Below are 22,741 nucleotides of genomic sequence, written 5' to 3'. Positions count from 1 at the left end.
AATCTTTTAAAATCTTTTAAAAAATGATTCTCTTGTTCAATTCCATATTATTTAGCAAGACTCCACTTTAGTAAACTGACAGATTATAATTAATTAAAAATGAATTGTATAGCTGCCATGATTGCTCATATTGCATATAATTATTACTTAATATTATCTGGATTAAATTTCCCTACCTTTAATTAAAAGACACTCACTAACTTGTAAGTTCTAAACATGCAGAAATATTACAAATGTAAATGTTTTCATTTTTAAACATTAGTTACTTGTAAGTCCTTAAAATTTTTAACTCACAGATACAAAAAACTGTTTAACCTTTGAAAAAACTGTTTTATTAAATTATTCAAATTCAAAAGTAATTTATTAAATTACAAAACAGTTGTTAAAATATTACAATTTGAGATAATACAAAAATGGTATTTTTGGGATTTAAATATACAGGGTGGGATACAAGAAGACTTACAGTTATGAGTCTGTGAAAGCTTATGCTTGCATTTATTAATTACTGCATTACTTTCCATACATAACTTAAATTTTACTTTTGCTAAAACCATTACATCAGGAACTGCATATACTTAAGAACAAATTATGTTTTTTTCTTTAAATTTCATATTATATGACACAAATGAAGCATATTACCATTTCATGTTTAGCTTTATATTAGCTTAAAGCAAAGCTAACTTAGAAGTTTTGCTTCTAAGTTAGGCCTTTTGGTGGGACTAAGTAAGTCTTGAAATGAATTATTTATCAACTTTTGCAACGCCATATTAAACAGTACCCAGTATGTACAACCTCCCTTTAAACTACAACAAAGAAGGAATTATGATGGAATTTATGGTTATTAATAACATTTAAAACTACTGATTTTTCCTGAATAAAATATACAAATATATATCCCACTAAATATTACATTTTAGTAATTAAGTTTAAGTACTAAACCAATTATGTGGCTTTAGCATCTGTCCATAAAAGCTGATGAAGCATATGTAATCCTGTTTGAGGCTGCCAGAGGGAGAAGTCAAATGTCTACATTATACAAATGCAATTAGAGTTAATTATAATGTCTACATAATAAAAATTGGTTTCATGGGAATTACGTATTAGTTTCTAATTTACAGAACATGATTTAGTTTAGATAAGAGTTGCTTCCAAAACAGATGACACATAACATAAATATTATCTTCTTTAAAACAAACCTTTTACTTATTTCTTTTTAGAGAGGGGAAGAGAGGGAGAGAAACATCAATGTGTGGTTGCCTCTTGTACATCCCTAACTGGGAACCTGGCCCAAACCCAGGCATGTGTCTGGAGTTGGAATCAAATTGGAGACCCTTTGGTTTATAGGCCAGCACTCAATCCACAGAGCTATACTAGCCAGGACAACATTTTCAAATACTATAAAATATGGTTCAAGTTGTTTAATTGTTCTTGAAATGGTTTTTATGTAGTTAGTGGCATCAAAGCTCAAGCTTATTTAATATCCACAGTATGAAAAATGACAGAAGTGGAAGCTATAAAATTGTGCCTCTATATATAGTTCTATAATAGATAAGATAGAAAGATGAAGAAAGTCTAGCAATGGAAAAGTATAAAAACCCACACTGATACATTAGCAAGGGACCAGTACTAATTCAATCTAATTAAATTTTTAAAATTTAAGAAACAAAGCAAAGATGCTGTAACTACAATCAAAATAAAACAAATAGCACTTAACAAATAACCGTCAAAGGAGGAATGAATATAGATGTAAAACCCAGAACAAATCCTGTCATGTAATCAATCACATTTGCAGTCCTTTAGAACAGCTTTACTTAATAGGGTCATATCATAAGCTATAAAATTTTGCTAAAAATAATGTACTGCATATCCCATTGTACTGCATTTAGCTTTATTGTGCTCTTCAGATCTTATTTAATTGAACATCTGTAACAACTCTGCATCAAATAAATCTATTCACATCATTTTACAATAGCACTTGTGACTTCTGGTCTTTATGTCACATTTTGGTAATAATTTTCACAATATTTCAAACTTTTTTATTAATATTATATTTGTAATAATGAGTGATCTTTGGTGATCCTATTTCTGGACACCACAATATTAAAATTGGGCAACAACACAACAATGAACTGTTAGAGTTCAGGCTGAAGAAACAGTATCCTAGTTTAACACAAAACCTAGGTAAGATTAAACTCGGTGAGCAAGGTATATTAAAAGCTGTAAGTCAGTTCTCTTAAAACAAAGACTCAAGCTCTGAATGCTAAGGGAAAGGGTTTGAAAGAATTCAAGAGTGAAGAGTCTTCTCCAGCGAAGACTGAAATGATACAAATGTGAAAGACTTATTGCTGCACAGGAAGCTTCAGTGGTCTGCAGAGAAGATCCAAGAACCTCAACACTGCTTGAAGCCAAAGCCTACTTCCACTCAAACTCCCATCACTCTTTAGTTCTGTGAAGGCTGATTTTTTATTATTAAGTTTAGAAAAGAGGAAGGAAGAGAGTGAGAGTGAACATTGATGCCATATACACACCAACCAGGGATCAATCCTGCAACCAGTATATGTGCCCTGGTTGAAACTGAACCCACAACATTTTGGTGCAGGGGACAACATTCCAGCCAACTGAATAATCCATCCAGTGTAATCCTTCACAATATAAAGGGAACAATGAGGTCTGGATGACAGCACATCTGTTTGCAACACAGTTTGATGAATGCTGTAAGCCCACTGTTGAGAGACCTTCTGCTCCGAAGGCAAAGAGTCCTTTCAAACTACTACAGCTCACTGACAAGCAGTGAGCAAGCCGCAGGGGAAAAGCTTGAAGCTAGCAGAGGTCAGCTTAACAGGCTTCAGAGGCTGCCTCCATTAAATCAGAGTGTAAGCAATAGCTGATGTAGAGGATGCCACAGGTTAACTACAAGATCTAGCTAGGAAGATTAATGAAGAGGGTACAGTCAACAACACGTTTCAGTGTAGACGAACAGCCTTATACTGGAGGAAGTTTGTCACTTTTCACCTCACACCTCTGATAATGGCTATTAAAAGGAGTACTGGTGAGGACGTGGAGAAAAGGGGAACCCTTGAGAACTGTGGGTGGGAATGCAGACCGGCGCAGCCACTGTGGAAAACAGCATGGGGTTACGTCCTATAGCCTGAGAAGAGAAATCAATGCCTCGCTTCAAAGCTTCCACATACAGGCTAACTCTCTCAGAGGACAGTGCAGCTGCTAACTTTAAGTTGAGGTCAATGGTCATGCACATTTTGAAACTCCTAGGGCCCATAAGAAGTATGCTAAATCTACTCTGCCTCAACAATATAAAGGGAACAATGAGGTCTGGATGACAGCACATCTGTTTGCAACACAGTTTGATGAATGCTGTAAGCCCACTGTTGAGAGACCTTCTGCTCCGAAGGCAAAGAGTCCTTTCAAACTACTACAGCTCACTGACAAAAGATCTGGTCACCCAATAGCTCTGATAGGGATGTACAATGTGATTAATGTTGGTTTTGCACCTGCTTACACAATATGAATTGTGCAGCCCATGGGTCAAGGCGTAATTCTGACTTTCAAATATTTTTAAGAAACTTATTTTATAGGGTTATAGCAAAAATAGTAATTCCTCATATGAACATGAGCAATGTAAATGAAAAACACTGGATGGATTACTCATTTGGCTGGAATGTTGTCCCCTGCACCAAAATGTTGTGGGTTCAGTTTCAACCAGGGCACATATACTGGTTGCAGGATTGATCCCTGGTTGGTGTGTATATGGCATCAATGTTCACTCTCACTCTCTTCCTTCCTCTTTTCTAAACTTAATAATAAAAAATACCCTCTACTGAATATTGAAAATCAAATACTCAAACTATTCACCATTCTAAATAACATTAGTAACATCCATAATTCAAGGTGAAGAGATAAAAATACCAATGTTAACAGGGGTTGGAAAGAACATAATTCCAATTGTGAGGTGACTATCTTTGAGGAGTTCAAGAGCTTATTGGAGGAAGTAAGCAGATATACAGTGGAAATAGCAAGAGAACAAGAACTAGAAGTGAAGCAGGAAGATGTGTTAGATAAGTTACTTCTTATGAATCAGTGAAGAAAGTGGCTGAGATGGAATCTAGTCTTTGTAAATATGCTTCAAAGATTATAAAATTATTTAGTGATGGTTATTAAAATTACTTTGATTATTATAAAAAGTTACTTGAATAGAGTAGTGACAGGATTTGAAAGGACTGACTCTAATTTTGAAAGAATTATAATATGGGTAAAATGCTTATAAAAAGCACTGACTGCTACTCAAAATCCTTCATGAAAGTAAGAGTCATTCAGTCTGGTAAACTTTGTAATTGTTTTACTTTTAGAATTGCCACACTAATCCATTATTAAGCGGCCACTACTCTGACATCAGTAACTATCAACCTCTACCACCAAAAAGATTATGACTGGTTAAACTATGAGATGTAGTCAGTAATTTTTACCAAGAAAGTATTTTTAAGTTAAGATATACACATGGTTTTTATAGACATGATGGTACAAAACACTTAATAAATTACAGTGTTGTATTCAAACATAAATTTTATGTGAATTAGGACACACCAAGAAATTTGCATGACAGGCTTCATTGTAATATTTTCTTTAGCATATTTATTTGGAAGCAAACCTACCATATCTCCAAGGTAAGTCCTACTGAATGACAAGAAAGGAAACACAGTTCTGTGCAAAAATATTAACATTCATGACAATGCAAAAGGATAGGGCAGTGAGATAGAAACAGATGATATTCTAAGTAAGGTTTCTAAAAACTGTTAAAGAGAATCTTTATTATAAATAACTCACGCAGACAAGAAATAAATAAGGCAAAAATAGCGGATATGGGAAAAATTACAAGCATGCTATTTTGAATGCTTCTTCTCACACTATAGTTAGCTTTTTATTGAAGAAATTCTTATGTAATTCCCTATAAGAAAACCCCTAAAGGTGCTGTATGCATAAACTCATACAAAATTTATTTTATTTTTCAAGAAGCCTGTTACCAAGAGAGATTAACTCTCAAAAACCTTTTTTGGCATAATCAAAACTAAAATTCATGCCCAGAGCAAGTGACTATTCAATTAAGGGAGGTCAATTTAACATGACAGTTACCATTTAACACTCTGGCTGTTTAACTAATAATTTAATCTTCAACTTCCAGGATAACATTCAGAATAATCCTCTACTTCCAGAACCAATTCTTTTATTTTATTTTCTCTGTCTTTTTAAATTTTTCCCTTTCTAATATTTGGGTATTTTTAACTTTTCAAAATGAAGTACTCATCCATGGTAAAACTCACTGTAGTAGTTTCTAAGTCCCTACCCTTCCCCTAAATAAACCCTCTAAAAACTAATTTGATAGTGCAAAGAAGGTTTCCATACATTTCAAAACTGAGATGTACAGATTGATTATGATTATGGTTGAACATATCTGGGAATATACTAAAATCATTTAAATGAATGCATACATTTTAAATTGGTGATTGTAAGGTATGAGAATTATGTTTCAAGGAAGAATTTTGGTTTTTAAAATGATACATTAACATTTAAAGGAGAGGGGAAAACTGTATGATAGAATATTGTCAGAAAGTTTTCAGTCTCAGATTCTTGTTTTTTTTTGTAGAAAGAAAATAAAACCCATTTAAGAAATAAATTTCTGTGTGTTATTTTATGTTAAGAACAGCAGAATATAGCTTCCAGGAAATCCAGGAAACTCAGAGAGTACCAAAGCAGTCGGACCCAAGAAGGAACACACCAAGGCACATCATCATTACATTAGCCAAGATGAAAATGAAGGAGAGAATCCTAGAAGCAGCAAGAGATAAGGGGACAGTCACCTACAAAGGACTTCCCATCAGACTGTCAGTGGATTTCTCAAAAGAGACCTTACAGGCAAGAAGGGGCTGGAAAGAGGTATTCCAAGTCATGAAATCCAAAGACCTACAACCAAGATTGCTCTATCTAGCAAAGCTTTCATTTAGACTGGAAGGGCAGATAAAGTGCTTCTCAGATGAGATCAAATTCAAGGAGTTCATCATCACCAAGCCCTTATTACAGGAAATGTTAAAGGGACTTACCTAGGAAAAAGAAGATAAAAAAGATGAACAGTGAAAGGACAGCCAACTCACAGTTAGTAACAACCACACCTAAAACAAAAGCAAATTAAGAGGACAGCTAGGTCAGGAGTGAACCACAGGAATGAAGATCACATGGAGGGTTACCAACAGGGGAGTGGGAGGAGAAGGGGGGAGAAGGTACAGAAAATAAATAGCATAGACTAGACAGTAGGTAGAAAATAGAGGGGAGGGCAAGAATAGTATGGGAAATATAGACTCTAAAGAACCTGAGACATGTGTTCATGAACTAAAGGGGGGGAATGGTGGAGGAGGGGTGTGCAGGGTGGAGGGGAATGGAGGGGGGGGGAATAGAACAAATGTAATGGTCCAGATTATCCAAACAAAAATCAACTTATATGGTATATTATACAAAATGAACATAATTAGCCATTTGCACATCCTTTCATCTCAGAACATCAGACTACATTCTTCTCCAGTGCACATGAAATACTGTCAAGGACAGATCACGTTGTTAGGTCACAAAACCAGTCTCATCAAATCTGAGAAGACTGAAATGATACCAAGTATGTTCTCTGGCCATATAATTTGAATTTATAAATCAACTGAAAGTGAAAAATAAAGAAAACAAATGAGATTAAACATCATACTACTAAAAAGTGACTGGGTCAAAGAAATAATAGGTGAGACTGAATGGTGTGTGGAGACAGAGAGACTGATAAGGATGATAATACCACATATCAAAACTTCTGACATGCAGCTAAAGTAGTAACAAGAAGGAAGTTTGTATCATTGCAGTTCTATCTTGATAAACAAGAAGAATCCCAAGTAAACAAACTTTCATTACATCTGTGAAAAGTAGAAAATGAACAAAAGTAATTCAAAGTCAACAGGAAATGAAATATTAAATATCAGAGCAGAACCAAATAAAACATAAAACAAAATATGTAAAAAAATAATAAAATAAATAGCTGGATGTTTAAAATATTAATAAAATGAACAAATTGTGGCCAGACTTACTAAAGGTAAAAAAGAACACTGATATAAAAAATCAGAAATAAAAGAAGATATAAAGACATCACAGAAGATCATAGCAGAGTACTATGAAAGGGTATATGCTGCCAATTCAATAACCAAGAAACAGATAGGTTCTTAGAAATATGTAACTTTCCTAAACTGAATCATGAAGAAGTGAAAAATCTAAATAGATGGCTAACAGTAAGAAAACTGAAACAATGATTAAATGCCTCCAAAAAAATTAATGTCCAAATCCAGATGGCTTAATAGTGAATTCTACCAAAAATTCAAAGAAGATTTGGTACATGTCCTCAAACTCTTCCTAATAATTGAACAGATGATATTTTCTCACACATTTTATGAAGCCAACATAATCCTGATACCACAACCAGGCAAGGATAAACTCAGACCAATATCTTTGATGAATACAGAAGCAAAAATCAGAGGTAAAATACTAGCAAAATAAGAAAAATAATACTACATCATGAACAATTGGAATGCATTTCAGAGGTACAAGGATGATTAAACATATGAAAATTTATCAACTTAATATACCATATTAACAAAACACAGGATAAAAATCATACCTTATTAATAGATTCAGCAACAGCATTTGAAGGATACAACATCCACTTATGAAAATACTCAATTAGTTGGGGTAGGATGGGAGTAAAAGGATACTGTACTTGAACAACAATTAAAATAAAAAATATCAATGAAGTGGGCACAGAAGGAAAGCAGTTGAACATGATAAAGGCCATACATGACAAACCCTCAGCCTATATCATACTCAGTTGTGAAAAACTGAAAACTTCCCTTCTAAAATCAGGAAAAAGATAAGGATACCCCATTCTTACCACTCTTATTCAACATAGTACTAGAAGTCCCAGCCAGAGCAATAAGGATAGCGGAAAAAAAAAATAAATAAAAGGCATCCAAATTGGAAACAAAGAAGTAAAAACATTTTTTTTGCAGATGACATGAACCTGAATATAGAAAATTCTAAAGGTCCACCAAAAACTGTTAGAAACAATAAACAACCCTGAGCTAGTACGAATCACTTGGTTACTCCACTGCTCTAAAACAAAAATGTTGTGAGTTTGATCTTGATAATAGAAAATACTTAGGTTGCAGATTAAATCCCCAGTACCCACACATGTGGGAGGCAACTGATTGATTTTTCTCTCTTACAATGTTTTCCTTTCTTTCTCTTCCTCTCTTTCTATAAAAAGTAATGACAAAATGTCAAGTGAAGATTAAAAAATAAAAAATTAACCCCCAAACAGTAATGTTGCAGGATAAAAAATCAAGATACAAAAATCCACTATTTTCCAGCTATGGCAGTATGGCTCAGTTCGTTGCAGCACCATCCTATACACCAAAATGTTGCAAAATCAATCCCTACGTGAGGTGCATACCTGAATCAACCCATCAATGTTTCTTTCTAACATCAATATCTCTCTCTCTCTCTTTCTCTCAGCAATAGGCATATACTGGGTGAGGATTAAAAAAATTAAATATATAAAAGTTTAAAATCCATTTCTTTCCTATATTCTAACAAAACTTCACACACAAAAATTCCTTTTGCAGTTGCAACCAAAATAATAAATACATAAAAAGACTATACTTTCAGGGATATAGTTAATTACAAGAATAAATACCTAGGAATAAACTTAATAAAGGATATGAAGAACCTATATATTGACAGCTACACAGCATAATTAAGAGAGACTAGAAAGACACAATGAAAAGATATCCTACATTCTGGATTTGAGAAGCAACAGAGTTAAAATGCTTATATTAGGACTTCCGCCAAGATGGAGGCATAGGTGGATTTGCCATGCCTTCTCACACAACCAAGTTTAGAGACAACTAAATATTAGCAACAGAAAACACAGCCAGAACACAGACAATTGAACTTTTCGGAAGTCCGTTAACAACAAATTCTTCAGCCTGACCGGTAAGGGGTGAAACCATCGGCTAGTGAAGCGGGGTTGCACAGGAGGACTTGGTCAGACGGACTCAGGTGCTCGGAATCCAGGCATGGAATCCAGGAGCAGGGTTGGACCTAGTGAGCAACTGAGTGAGCGACCAGGTGAGAGACCGCAGAGGAGACAGTGGGGGAGCGGTGCTGCGTGTTGACTGTGGTTGCACATTTGTGCGCGAGTGGACAGGCGAGGGAGTGGGCGGTTGGACCGGGGCCTGGCAGGTCCCCACGGCAAGCGGCAGTGGAGGGCCCCGCCATTTCCCTGCTCTGACCCCACCTCCACATTCAGCTTCATAACCCAGTGACTCTGAGTGGCCCGGCCCAGGTGAACCACCTAAGGCGCTGATCCTCACCCAGCTGTAATAAACAGCAGAGGGGTCGCCATTTCCCCGCTCTGACCACGCCCCCACATACAGCGTCAAAACCCAGCAACCTGGGAGTTTAAGGCACCGCTTCTCACACTTAAAGGGCGCAAACAGACCAAAAATGGATCAAGAAGAACTCAAAGCCCCAGAGCCTATCTAAGCGATGAAGAAATAGCAAAACTCTCAGATGCACAGTTTAAAACACTGGTGATCAGGATCCTCACAGAACTGGTTGGTTATAGCCACAAATTAGACAAACATATGAAGGCAAAACTAGTTGAAATGAATGGAATTGCACAGGACACCAATAGCAATGAAAAGGAAACTGGGACTCAAATCAATGGAGTAGACCAGAAGAAAGCAAATAATGGCCAAACAGAAAAGAGTGAAGAAGCAAGAATTCAAAGAAATGAGGAGAGTCTTAGGAACCTCCAGGACATCTTTAAACGCTCCAACATCCGAATTATAGGGGTACCAGAAGGGGGAAAGGCACAGCCACCAGTGGAAAACGTATTTGAACAAATAATAAAGGAGAGTTTCCCCAATCTGGCAAAGGGAATAGACTTCCAGGAAATCCAGGAAGCTCAGAGAGTCCCAAAGAAGTTGGACCCAAGAAGGAACACACCAAGGCACATCGTAATTACATTAGCCAAAATTAAAATGAAGGAGAGAATCCTAGAAGCAGCAAGAGATAAGGGGACAGTCACCTACAAAGGAGTCCCCATCAGACTGTCAGCAGATTTCTCCAAAGAGACCTTACAGGCAAGAAGGGGCTGGAAAGAGGTATTCCAAGTCATGAAATCCAAAGACCTACAACCAAGATTGCTCTATCCAGCAAAACTTTCATTTAGAATGGAAGGACAGATAAGGTGCTTGTCAGATAAGATCAAGTTCAAGGAGCTCATCATCACCAAGCCCTTATTATATGAAATGTTAAAGGGACTTATCTAAGAAAAAGAAGTTAAAGAAACATGAACAGTGAAAGGACAACAAACTCACAGTTATTAACAACCACACCTAAAACGAAAGCAAACTAAAAGGACGGCTAGATCAGGAGGGGAAAAAGAAATGAAGATCTCAAGGAGGGTTAGCAATAGGGGAGTGGGAGGAGGAGAAGGGAGGAGAAGGTACAGAAAATAAGTAGCATAGAGAGTAGATAGAAAATAGAAGAGGGGGCAAGAACAGCATGGGAAATATAGAATCTAAAGGACTTGAGACACATGGTCATAAACTAAAGGGGGGGGTAATGGTGGGGACGGGGGGTAGGGTGGAGGAGAATGAAGGGGGGAATAGAACAACTGTAACAGCATAATCAATAGAAAAATTAAAAAAATGCTTATATTATCCCAAACAATACATAAATTTAATGCAATCCCCATCAAAATCCCAATATCATTTTTTGAAATAGAACATAAATTCATCAAATTAGTATGAAACCACAAAAGACACCATATAGCCAAAGAAATCCAGACAGAAAAGAAGAAATCTGCACATATTCCACTACCTGACTTCAAATATAGGGCTATAATAATCAAGAGTGTGGCACTGGGAGAAAAACAGACACACAGACCAATGGAACAAATTTAAGAGTCCAGAAATAAACCCACATGTATAAGGGCAAATAATTTTTGACAAAGGAACCAAAACTGAAAAAGAAAGCCTTACAAATAAATGGCGCTGGGAAAAACTGGAAATCTACATGCAAAAGAATAAAACTACATTAGAGTTTGTCCCAATGTACGAAAGTTAATATAAAATGGATCAAAGACCTAAATATAAGATCTGAAACAATACATTACATAGAAGAAAACATAGTGCTAAATCTTCTGGCTCTTTATTGTAGTCAACATTTTATGAATCTGATCCCAAAGGCAAAGAAAGTAAAAAGAAGAATATAAATTAATTAAAGTGTACCAAACAAAATCTCCTGAAGAGAAGACACCAACAATAAAAAAAGAAAGGCAACCGGATGACATGGAAATTTTTTTTTGACAATAATGCCCCAGACATAGGTCTGATATCCAAAATCTGAAAAGAATCCACATAACCACCAAAAAACACACAATCCAATTAAAAAATGGGCTGAGTACCTGGGCAAAGACCTCTCCTCAATAGACATGGAAGATACGAACAGATACATGAAAAGATGTTCACTTTCACTATTTATTAGGGAAATGCAAATCAAAACTACAATGAGATACCACTGCAGACCTGTGAAAACGGCTATTATCAACAACAAATACAAATGCTGGAAAGGTCATATAGATAAAGGAATCCTTGTTCAGTGCCAAATGTAAACTGGTACAGCCACTGTGAAAAAACTATTTTTTAAAATAAAGTTAAGTACAGACTTACCATTTGACCCAGCATCCCTCTTATGGATATTTACCAAAAACCCAAAACACATTTGTTTGCAAAATATGTGCACCCCTATGTTCACTGCAGCATTATTCGCAGTGCCAAAGACATGGAGACACAGGCCAAACCAAACTGTCCTTTAAAACATGACTGCATAAAGAAGATGTGATACACACTGTAAGCAATGGATACTATTCAGCCATAGGAAGAGATGAGACACTACCATTTCCAATATGGATGGACCTTGAGGGTACCGCCCTGAGCAAAACAGTTCAGATTTCATTCATACATGGGATATAACAGTGAAACTCATAGAGACTGACATCAGTATAGTGGTTATCAGGAGTGAGCTGTGGAAATCAAAGGTAAAGGTAACCAAATAAATGGTGATGGAAAATGATTTGACTTTGGGTGGTAACCATACAGTGCAATCTGTAGATGTTGCATCACAGAAATGTACATTTGAAATCTATGTAATGTTACTAACCAATGTTACCATAAGAAATTTAATATTTTTTAAAGGGAAAAAGATATATTCATCTGCAGTTACAAAGTTGTCACACGGATGTAAGTAAAGTACATTAAAGGCAATATAATTGATAATGTAATAATTACATATAGTACAAGGTAGCTACTGCAAGTATTGAAGGAAACACTTCATAAAGTATATGACTGTATAACCAGTATGCTGTACACATGAAACTAAGACAAATACTGAATGTCAACTGTCATTAAAAATAAAATTAAAAAATAAGCTTTGACAGACAATTGTGTTAGATATTAACAGGCTGAATGGAATTTAAAAAGTCTGAATGGAACACACAGGTCTTTCTAGTATGCAAAAAGAAACAAATTATTTTTTGAACAATGGTAAATTTTTAAGTATGGATGCTACTGTAAACTTTAAAATTTGATATGGAATAAAAAGAAAAAGGGGGGAAACACAAAGGAAAAAAGAAAAGAAGGAAAAAAAGAAATGTTATGGGAAAAGTGGAATTACAAATTGGAAAAGAAATTTATAGTATGTTTTCATTTTGCCTTAAAAAATTTATCTTTAGAGAGAGGGGAACAGTGTAAGATAGGGAGAGAAACACTGATGTGGAAGAAATACATCAGTTATTTCTTGCTTGATCACAACTGTGGACCTGGCCTACAACACAGACGTATGCCCTGACTGGGAATTGAACTGGAGACCTTTCGGTTTGCCGGCCAATGCTCAATCCACTGAGCCTCACCATCTAGGGCTCCTTTTGTTTTAAAATACCTAAGTGTCTATATACAGCAACTGTCTGGAGGGATATATATATAAATACATATTCATGTATAAACACATATATGTATTTGCAGACAACAGTGTAATCTCTGAGAAGCCAGAATATAGTAATTTTATTATCTGTGTCCTCTAATTTTTTATTCATTTTTAAATATTTCATTTATTTGTTTTTGGAGAGAAGAGACGGAAGAGAGGGAAACATCAATACGTAATTGCCGCTTATGTGCCCCCTACTGGTGACTTGGCCCACAACCCAGGCATGTGCCCTGACTCAGAATCAAGCTGGTGACTTTGCTTCACAGGCAGTCACTCAATCTACTGAGCCACACCAGCCAGGGTTATCTTCTAATTTTTTAATGTACATGCACTACTTCATAAAAATTTCAAAATAACATCCATATTTTTATTAAAGGAGAAGTTAAGATCACAAAAAACTGATAAACTGACACTGAAACATAAAGATCCCGATGAAACTTATTTTAAATAAATCACTACATTACTTTTCATGTAATTTCCATTTCTTATATAATCAACATGTTATCTGTTTTCTGATTTGGACAGTAATGAACTATTTTTACTTTGTGATGACATTTCTTATACTAACCTGCATGCCTTCAGAACTTCTGTGGAACTTGAATATATGGACACAGACATTGATGGTATAATCTGAGGACCAGACTCGAGGCTAATTATAGGCAGATTTGGTTTTGCAGAGCTCTGTAAAGACTGTAGTTCTTCTCTATTAATTTTGTATAAGTTATTTTGAGGACTGTTAAGGCTGGTAACACTGTGTGTAGTAGTCTGTGCAGTGGATTTTGTAGAAGATGTGGTGGTAAAAATGATAGAAGAGGGTGAAGAGGTAACAGAATTATTAGTCTTTGTATGAATAGGTGGGTGATTATTACTGGCTTTGTCACTAGCTTTTCCAATATTTGTGGCAGAGATCTGAGGACTGTCTGATATTAGTAAGTCTGGTGAGGTACAGTCTCCATGGTTAGGACTGCCAACAGGTTCTGCTATCAGTTGCTGAATATGGTTAGAAAGTCCCTTGACAACAACACAGCCATTAGGTGTATCTCCAGCATGCCTGCTTATTTCAGGCACCAAAGATCTATTTCCTGAAGGCTTGTTTTCTTTGGTAAAATTTATGCCTTGTTGTCCACCTGAGGTAGCAATATGAGAGGAGAGGTGATTCAGAGCAGCTCCCTGTGTTACTGAATTGCTAGGAAGAGTTTGAGGTCCAGTCTGTTTTTGAACGCCCACACTAGCTGCTTGGAGGTACTGGGCAGGCCCAGTGGAAAATGGAGGTTGTTCATCATTAGGTCCTGACATATGTGAACTCTGACCTTTGTGAAGCACCTAAAAAAAAAAATAAAAAATTAAAAAGATCTGTTTAAATATCTTATTAGTAAACTATGTAATGAGGATTAAGAAGATTAAGTAAGAGCTATAAGAAATAAATAAAATGTATAATATACTTTATCCTAAATCTTAAAAGTTATTTTTTAAAGTTTCTATTACTAACTTATTAAAAAGGTTCATATATTTAGAAAAAATTATGTAACTGGGCTCCTTAATTTGATTCTATTAGTGTCATAATATTTCTTCACATCAGGTTTTCAGATTCTTTTTTTTAAATTATGTTGCATACATTTTCATCTTTACGGAAATTTATTGGTAAATTTAGATATGGAAAGCTGCACATACAGTCACTACAAATTAAAGACAAACACATTTGTACAAACACAAACTAAGTGAAACAAGGCATTTGATCTACAATGTACTTACTGTAAGTTTAATACAAAAAATGTATTAATCAAAACTTTAAAGTGTATCAAAATTAATAAAGTTTTGGACAGATACACCCTTTTATGGAATTAAAATTTGCAATGAAGTAAGGTTTTACCTGAAATTTGGGCTAAAAATGTCATACACTGCAATGAAAGATTTCTCATTTCAATTTAATAATAAAGTAATTAATAAACTAATTTGTCAACACTAATAGGGTAATACTAAAACAAAAATGTAAGAGCTTCCAAAGTATGCCAATAACAGAACATGAAAGCTAGTAACATCTCAGAATATAGAATTATAATCATATACTAACATATTTTTAATTTCAAATTGCATATTAAATGGAAGTTCAGAATGCTGAATAAAATTTTAGAGCTGCTCCTTTCTGAGTTTCGTAGTTTACTAACAGGCTAAAAAGCCTACTTGCTTTCATGAGGAGGGAAATTTGTCACCAATAACCTGTAAAGTAATAAAAATTGAACTGACAAGTTTTATATAAACTAAAATCACTATTAATCATCTAATTAAATTTTGCTATCATGGTTTTCACATTGAATTTTATCATTTAGAACATCCTGACATGGTAATGAAATGTTTTATTCAGATTATATACTACCCATTTTAATATTTGACAAAGTGACTCAAATTAAAAGTATAATAAACACTTTAGTACAATAAAATCCTAGCTATATAAAAAATTCATGGAAAAAGCAACTATTGTAATGTGATGAAAACCTCATCCATAAAAAGGATGTGGGTAGGCAAATTGAGAATCCCATTTATCACCATCAAAATTAACTCAGATGTTCCATAACTGGGAAATAAGCAACCAAATGAAAAGTAATATTTTATAACATTCCAAGCTACAGATCAATGTATTTTGAGTTTATAATTTGTTTTAAAAGGAATCCATAAAGGAGTTAAAGCAAAGGGAGACGTCAGAGCTAACTGCAGTGTTCAACGTGAGTCTATGTGGGATTCTTGATGGACTACAAACATGTTAGCTCTACTAAGTATCTGATCAATAACATGTCATAAACACTGAGGAAAATCCAAGGAAATTAGGGCAAAATTAAACTAAAATAAGAAAAATAGTAGCTGCCAAATGCAGGTAAGAATGTATAAATGGCAACTAACTAAAAGGTGAAAAAATTAAGTTAATTTAACAACTACCTACAATACAGATTTTAAATGATCAGTAGTCAATAAAAAAAACTGAACATAAATGTACAGAATCTCAAAACCTGTATCTGAGGAAATCAATGAAGAACACTTCCCATACTGATGAAAAACTTCATCAAATATACTAACCCAGAATTTAGCACACACACAAAACTATCATATGCCTGACATGATAATAACACTAGTAAATGCTACAGTAAGAAATCCAAAACCAGGAAGTGACAAGTCACATTAGAGGACAAAGTAATATGAATACCAAGATACTTCTCATAAAAGCTGGAATCCATGTACATGGAATGACATGTTGAAAATAGTAAGAAAGTAAATCCCAAATGAGAATTCTATTTAAGGTGAAACCGTACTTGAAAAGCAAAGGTGAGCTAAACACATATCTCAGAAAGAACTAGCTAGCATAGGGCTACAAAATAAAATACTAATATAAAAATTATTAACATATAGTTTACGTGAAAGAAAATGACAGTGACTAATAACTTAGGACCAGAAGGAGAAATGAACAAAGGTGGCAATGTTTTTGATATTGTAAATGTAAAAAATTTTGTATATGGGTACATTTTATTTGCCTTTCAAACATATAAATATTTAAAGCAAGTATAACATTTTTACTAGGTTTGTATGTATATAAATAACATATAACACAAATGGGAGAGAAAATGAATGAGAGTCACTATTCTGTATTTAAAGATTTCACTACTACAGTAATATATATTGGATAATATAATAAAAAGCAGTGAATATGGCAGAAAAAACAAGAGACATTACAGGCAGAAAACAAAGAGTAAATAAAAATTAACCACATTAGTAACAATATTAAATATAAATGGACTGAACATTCTCCACATAAGCAAACCTTGTCAGTTTGCTTAAAAGTATCAATATGCTATATAAAAGAGAAAGTTATCTTCAAAGACATAAAAGCTGTTAAAAGATGACAAATGATATACTTTGAAAACAGTACCAAAGAGAATTACAATGACATTAAAATCTCAATGACATTCAAATGAGAATATCAAAGAACATATTACAGAAGAAATTTAACAAGAGAAAGTTTTTCACTGGAAAAAGAATTGTTAAACAGAATATATTTCCTTTAAAAGCACAAATATATACCATGTAAAACTCTATAGTATATAAAACACTATAGATGTGAAAGAGAAATATACAATTCAACAATAGTTGCAGACTTCTGGCCAAGATGGAGGCATAGGTGGAAACACTGTACCTCCTCTCTCGCACAACCAAATTTAAGGACAACAAAGATGTAGAAACAAAAACACAACCAGAACAGACAGAAAACTGAACTGTTCCCAAGTCCAACAACAAACCATTCATCCAGACTGGTAAGAGGGGTAGAGTTGGTGGCTGGCAGAGGGGTCCCGACAGGCAAAGGTGATGATTGGCGACCCAGGTGTTGGGTGGAAACCAGCAAACCCAGTGAGGCTCACGAGGCAATTGGCTGACCGTGAACACACACTGCTGTGCAGAGAGTGAGACAGACTGTATGCACAACTCAGAGCCCCAGTGCTGGGAAATAAAGCCCTAAAAGCACTGATTGAAAAAACTTGTGGGGGTTGAGGTGCCAGGAGAGACTCCCAGCCTCACAGGAGAGTTTGTGGGATAGACCCACAGGGTCCTAGAAGCCCACCCACCCAGGAACCAGCACCAGAAGGGCCCAGTTTCCTTGTGGGAAGTGGCAGAGGGAACTGAAATCTGAGGGAAAGTAGAGCAAGAACCATTGCTCCCTCTCTGACCCCGTCCCCACATACAGCATCACAACCCAGCCACATGGGTTACCCTGCCCTGGTAAACACCTAAGAAAAAATGAGCAGCAAGACAGACCACACAGGGCCCCAGTGATGGGAAATAAAGCCTAAAAGCACAGACTGAAAAGGTTCTGGTTTGTGGGAAGCGACACAGAAGATAAAAACCTGAGAACGCAGAACAAGCGCCATTACTCCTTCTCTGACCCCACCCCTACGTATAGCATCACAACCCAGTGACTGGGTTGCCCGCCCTGGTTAACACCTAAGGTTCCGCCCCTCATAACTAACAGGTACTACCTGACCAAAGATGGCTCAAACAAAAGAACAAATCAAAGCCCCAGAGCCATTACTTTTAAGTGACCAAGAGATAGCTAAACTATCAGATGCACAGTTCAAAACAATGGTGATCAGAATGCTCACAGAACTGGTTGATTTTAGTCGCAAATAGGTGGAAAAATGAAGGCTAGACTAAGGGAAATGAAGCAATAAGCACAGGGAACCAATAGTGGTGGAAAGAAAACTGGAACTCAAATCAATGGAGTGGACCAGAAGGAAGAAAAAATGACCAAACAGAAAAATATGAAGAAACAAGAATTCAAAAAAAATGAGGAGAGGCTTAGGAACCTCCAGGACATCTTTAAATGTCCCAACATCTGAATTATAGGGGTACCAGAAGGGGAAGAGGAAGAGCAAGAAATCAAAAACTTATTTGAACAAATAATAAAGGACAACTTCCCCAATCTGGCAAAGGAAATAGACTTCCAGGAAATCCAGGAAGCTCAGAGAGTCCCAAAGAAGTTGGACCCAAGAAGGAACACACCAAGGCACATCATCATTACATTAGCCAAGATTAAAATGAAGGAGAGAATCCTAGAAGCAGCAAGAGATAAGGGGACAGTCACCTACAAAGGAGTTCCCATCAGACTATCAGCAGATTTCTCCAAAGAGACCTTACAGGCAAGAAGGGCTGGAAAGAGGTATTCCAAGTCATGAAATCCAAAGACCTACAACCAAGATTGCTCTATCCAGCAAAACTTTCATTTAGAATGGAAGGACAGATAAAGTGCTTCTCAGATAAGGTCAAATTCAAGGAGTTCATCATCACCAAGCTCTTATTATATGAAATGCTAAAGGGACTTATCTAAGAAAAGAAGTTAAAAAAACATGAACAGTGAAAGGACAGCAAACTCACAATTGTCAACAACCACACCTAAAACAAAAACAAAAACAAACTAAGCAAACAATTAGAACAGGAACAGAACCACAGAAATGTAGATCACATGGAGGGTTAGCAACAGGGGAGTGGGAGGAGAGAGGGGGAGAAGATATAGAGAATAAGTAGCATAGATGGTAGGTAGAAAATAGAAAGGGGGAGGGCAAGAACAGTATGGGAAATGTAGAAGCTGAAGAACTTATGACACATGAATATGAACTAAAGGGGGGAATGTGAGGGAAGGGGGTGTGCAGGGTGGAGGGGAATGAAGTTGGAAAATGTGAGAACTTTAATGGCATAATTAATAAAATATATTAAAAGGAAAAAATAGCTGCAAATTTAAACATCAGTCTATAATTGACAGAAATTATGTTAAAAAAGGCAATAATATGAAAAAGTTAAGCAACACTATAAACCAACCAAACATGTCATACTATAGTATACTTCTCTTAATACCAATAAAATATTACATATATTCTTTGCAGTTCATATGAAATGCGGTCCAAAACAGACTACAAACTAGAAGTGAATATATGGCTCAATTAAATGATAAACATTAAAGTCAAACAAATGTTAAAAATGAAAGCACATTAGGTATCAAAACTGAAAAGACCCAAAATGTAGAATACGCACAACAGAATTTTTCATATTCCATGGTTTAATTTAGAAGTCACAACAGAAATACAGAAATTTGATGAAAATCAAAATGTAACATATCCAAATTTGCTTGATAATTAGGTTACTTATAACTTTAGAGACACTGTCAAAGATAAACAAGTAAGCTACCACACTGCAAAGCCAGGAAGATACAAAACTGAATATAAGAAAAAAATAATATAGATGGGAAAAAAGCAATGATATAAAAAACAGAACATAAAAGGAAAATTTAAGAGAAAATACAAAACTTATCTTTAATAAGATGATCTAAATATATATTTTAACATTTAAATATATGTGTATTTAAATATATGTTGAATATATAAAATAATAGAAAGTAAAATTTACCATTTCACAAACAGGAGTTGACATCATCACAGATTCTACAAAAACATTTTGGCTGACATTGTACTTATCTTACAGAAAACCCTTTAGGGTTTTGCAACTGCAAAGTATAAGGCTATTGCAACTCATTTTAGTAAAGCCACTTATACTCTAAGCCAATAATATACACCAAGATTCTCCCTGGCTGGTATAGCTCAGTAGATTGAGTGCAGGCTTGTGAAGCACATGGTCGCTGGTGCATGCCTGACTTGCAGGCACATGCCTGACTTGCAGGCTAGGTCCCCAGTGGGGAACAAGTGGGAGGCAACCACACATGAATGTTTCTCTCCCTCTCTGCCTCCTTCCCATCCCTTCTCTCTAAAAATAAATAAATAAATTAAAAACAAAAGATATACCAAGATTCTTAAATATATAATACCCTTGAGAAAATATGAACAATTCAAATTACTGAATATATAAGAATCATTCACCATGACCAATGATGGCTTATCTAAGAAATAGAGGTAGGTTTCTGAAATCTACCTGAAAAAGCAATGCTATCAATATAATATATTCATTACAATGAGTAAAAACACTCATTATTAATATAAAGGCAATAGCATCTAAACATGAATGCTAGACAAGAATTTGACAAAATTCAATGCAGACTCTCAGATGACTGGAATGAGCATTTATGAAACTTATGGCCAACATATTTAATGTTGATACACAAATGGTTTCTTCAAGTAACAGGACGAATTCAAGGATATGTTATTAGCACTTCTACTCAATAATGTACTAGATGTTCAAGATAATTAGAAAATAAATCAAAGAGATAGTTTGAAAAAGAAGTAAAAAAGTCTTTATCTATGAAATCCACAATCCTGCAAAACCAAAACCAAATGTATAATAATATTACAAAATAAATTAGTTGAGTAATGTCTCAAGTTATAAATCAATTATATTAATATTTCTATATTCTGATGAAAAAAACCTGGAAATAAATTAAGAATACACTTCTATTAATAACCATATAAAGCACATCTGAAAATGTTAAGAAAGAATTAAGTAGCCCTGGCAGCTAAAATGTGGCTCAATTAGTTGAAGTCTCATCAGAAACTGAAAGGTTGTGTGGTTCAACCCCTGGATTGGAGGCAGTCAATAAATGCTTCTCTCTGACACTGATGTCTCTCTCTGCCCCTCCCTTTCTCTCTAAAAAGCAATAAAAAAACATGTACATAGGTGAGGATAAAAAAATTAATTTAAGTAAGAAAAGCAGAACTATATAAATGCAGAGACACTGCATTCATGGTTTGAATATCACAATTTGTCCCCAAGTTGGCTTATACATAAAATACAACACTTATTAAATGCCAGTAGGCTTTTGATACAAATTGACAATCTGAAACTAACAATTTTATGAAGATACAAGGAACATATCATAGTCAACTTTGAAAATAATTAAAATAATAAAACCAAAAGTACATATTAGCTATATAATTTATGTTCAAAACAAAGTATAAAGTTACAGTAATCAAACCCTGGCTGGTGTAGCTCAGTGGGTTGAGCATAGGCCTGCAAACCACATGCTCGCGGTTCGATTCCCAGTCAGGGCACATGTCTGGATTGCAGGCCAGTTCCCAGGAGGGACTCACGAGAGGCAACCATACATTGATATTTCTCTCCTTCTCTCCTTCCCTTCCTCTCTAAAAATAAATAAATAAAATCTTTAAAAAAATACTGTCAAAAAAAAGTTACAGCAATCAAAATTATGTAGACTTAATAAGCCTATGAATCAACTACAAGTTTTATGAAGAATTTCTTTATGAAGAAAAAACTATACACCACCATCATCATAAGAAAAAATATGTAATTACAAAATGGCAAATAATCATGTGCTTTTATTAATTATTAGATAAATACCATCTAAGCATAAATATGAAACATAATCCATTTGCATGTCTAGAATCAGACTTATCAGTATCAAGTGTTAGCAATTATATCAAATAAATGTAATCTTAAGTAATACACTGTACTGTAAATGCAGTAATATAAAATTCAGTAACTAGATTAAGAGTTTGGAAGATTCTCAAATGGATTAACATTTATAACATATCAACTCCACTCACAGATACAGACTTCTATATTCGCAAATAAAGACACATCCACAGAAAGAATTTCATACAAATGTTAAGAGCAGCACTACTGATAACAACCAAAACAAGAAAAAAACACAAGTATTTGTAAAGTAATATATTAAAATCAAGGAGACTTATACCCTTATACCCATCCAATATAATGCAATAATAAATACCTTTAAGTGTAAACATTAAAGACCTATATGAAATTAGAGACTCTCTATAACATGAACGGAAGTGGATATTGATTGCATCTGGTCACAAAAACACGTTTTGGGTTAGATATACAAATAATTTTTTTTAATTTATTTTTTATTGATTATGCCATTACAGTTGTTCTATTCTCCCCCTTCATTCCCCTCCACCCTACCTCCCCGTCCCCATTACCTCCCTTTAGTTTATGACCATGTGTCTCAAGTCCTTTAGATTCTGTATTTCCCATACTCTTCTTGCCTCCCCCATCTATTTTCTATCTACTGTCTATGCTACTTATTTTCTGTACCTTCTCCCCCCTTCTCCTACCACTCACCTGTTGCTAACCCTTC

The 22,741-nt window shown here is 35.0% G+C and overlaps 1 protein-coding gene across 14 annotated transcripts in view; it reads right to left on the bottom strand.

The window, feature by feature from the left end:
* Positions 1–22,741, bottom strand: part of LOC128627868 (lysine-specific demethylase 6A-like) — a 235,619-nt gene that overhangs the window by 52,442 nt on the left and 160,436 nt on the right. For all 14 annotated transcript variants that reach the window (XM_053668197.1, XM_053668198.1, XM_053668184.1 and 11 more), the window contains one exon: positions 13,712–14,466. In XM_053668197.1, coding sequence (XP_053524172.1) covers positions 13,712–14,466 — 755 coding nt within the window. The remainder of the gene's footprint in view (positions 1–13,711; positions 14,467–22,741) is intronic.

This window comes from Artibeus jamaicensis, unplaced genomic scaffold, assembly GCF_021234435.1.
Source record: "Artibeus jamaicensis isolate MK-2021 breed Jamaican fruit bat unplaced genomic scaffold, CSHL_Jam_final contig_478, whole genome shotgun sequence".
NCBI lineage: Eukaryota > Metazoa > Chordata > Mammalia > Chiroptera > Phyllostomidae > Artibeus > Artibeus jamaicensis.
Note: the sequence above shows the minus strand (reverse complement) of the source record. Positions and strands in the feature narration are given on the sequence as shown.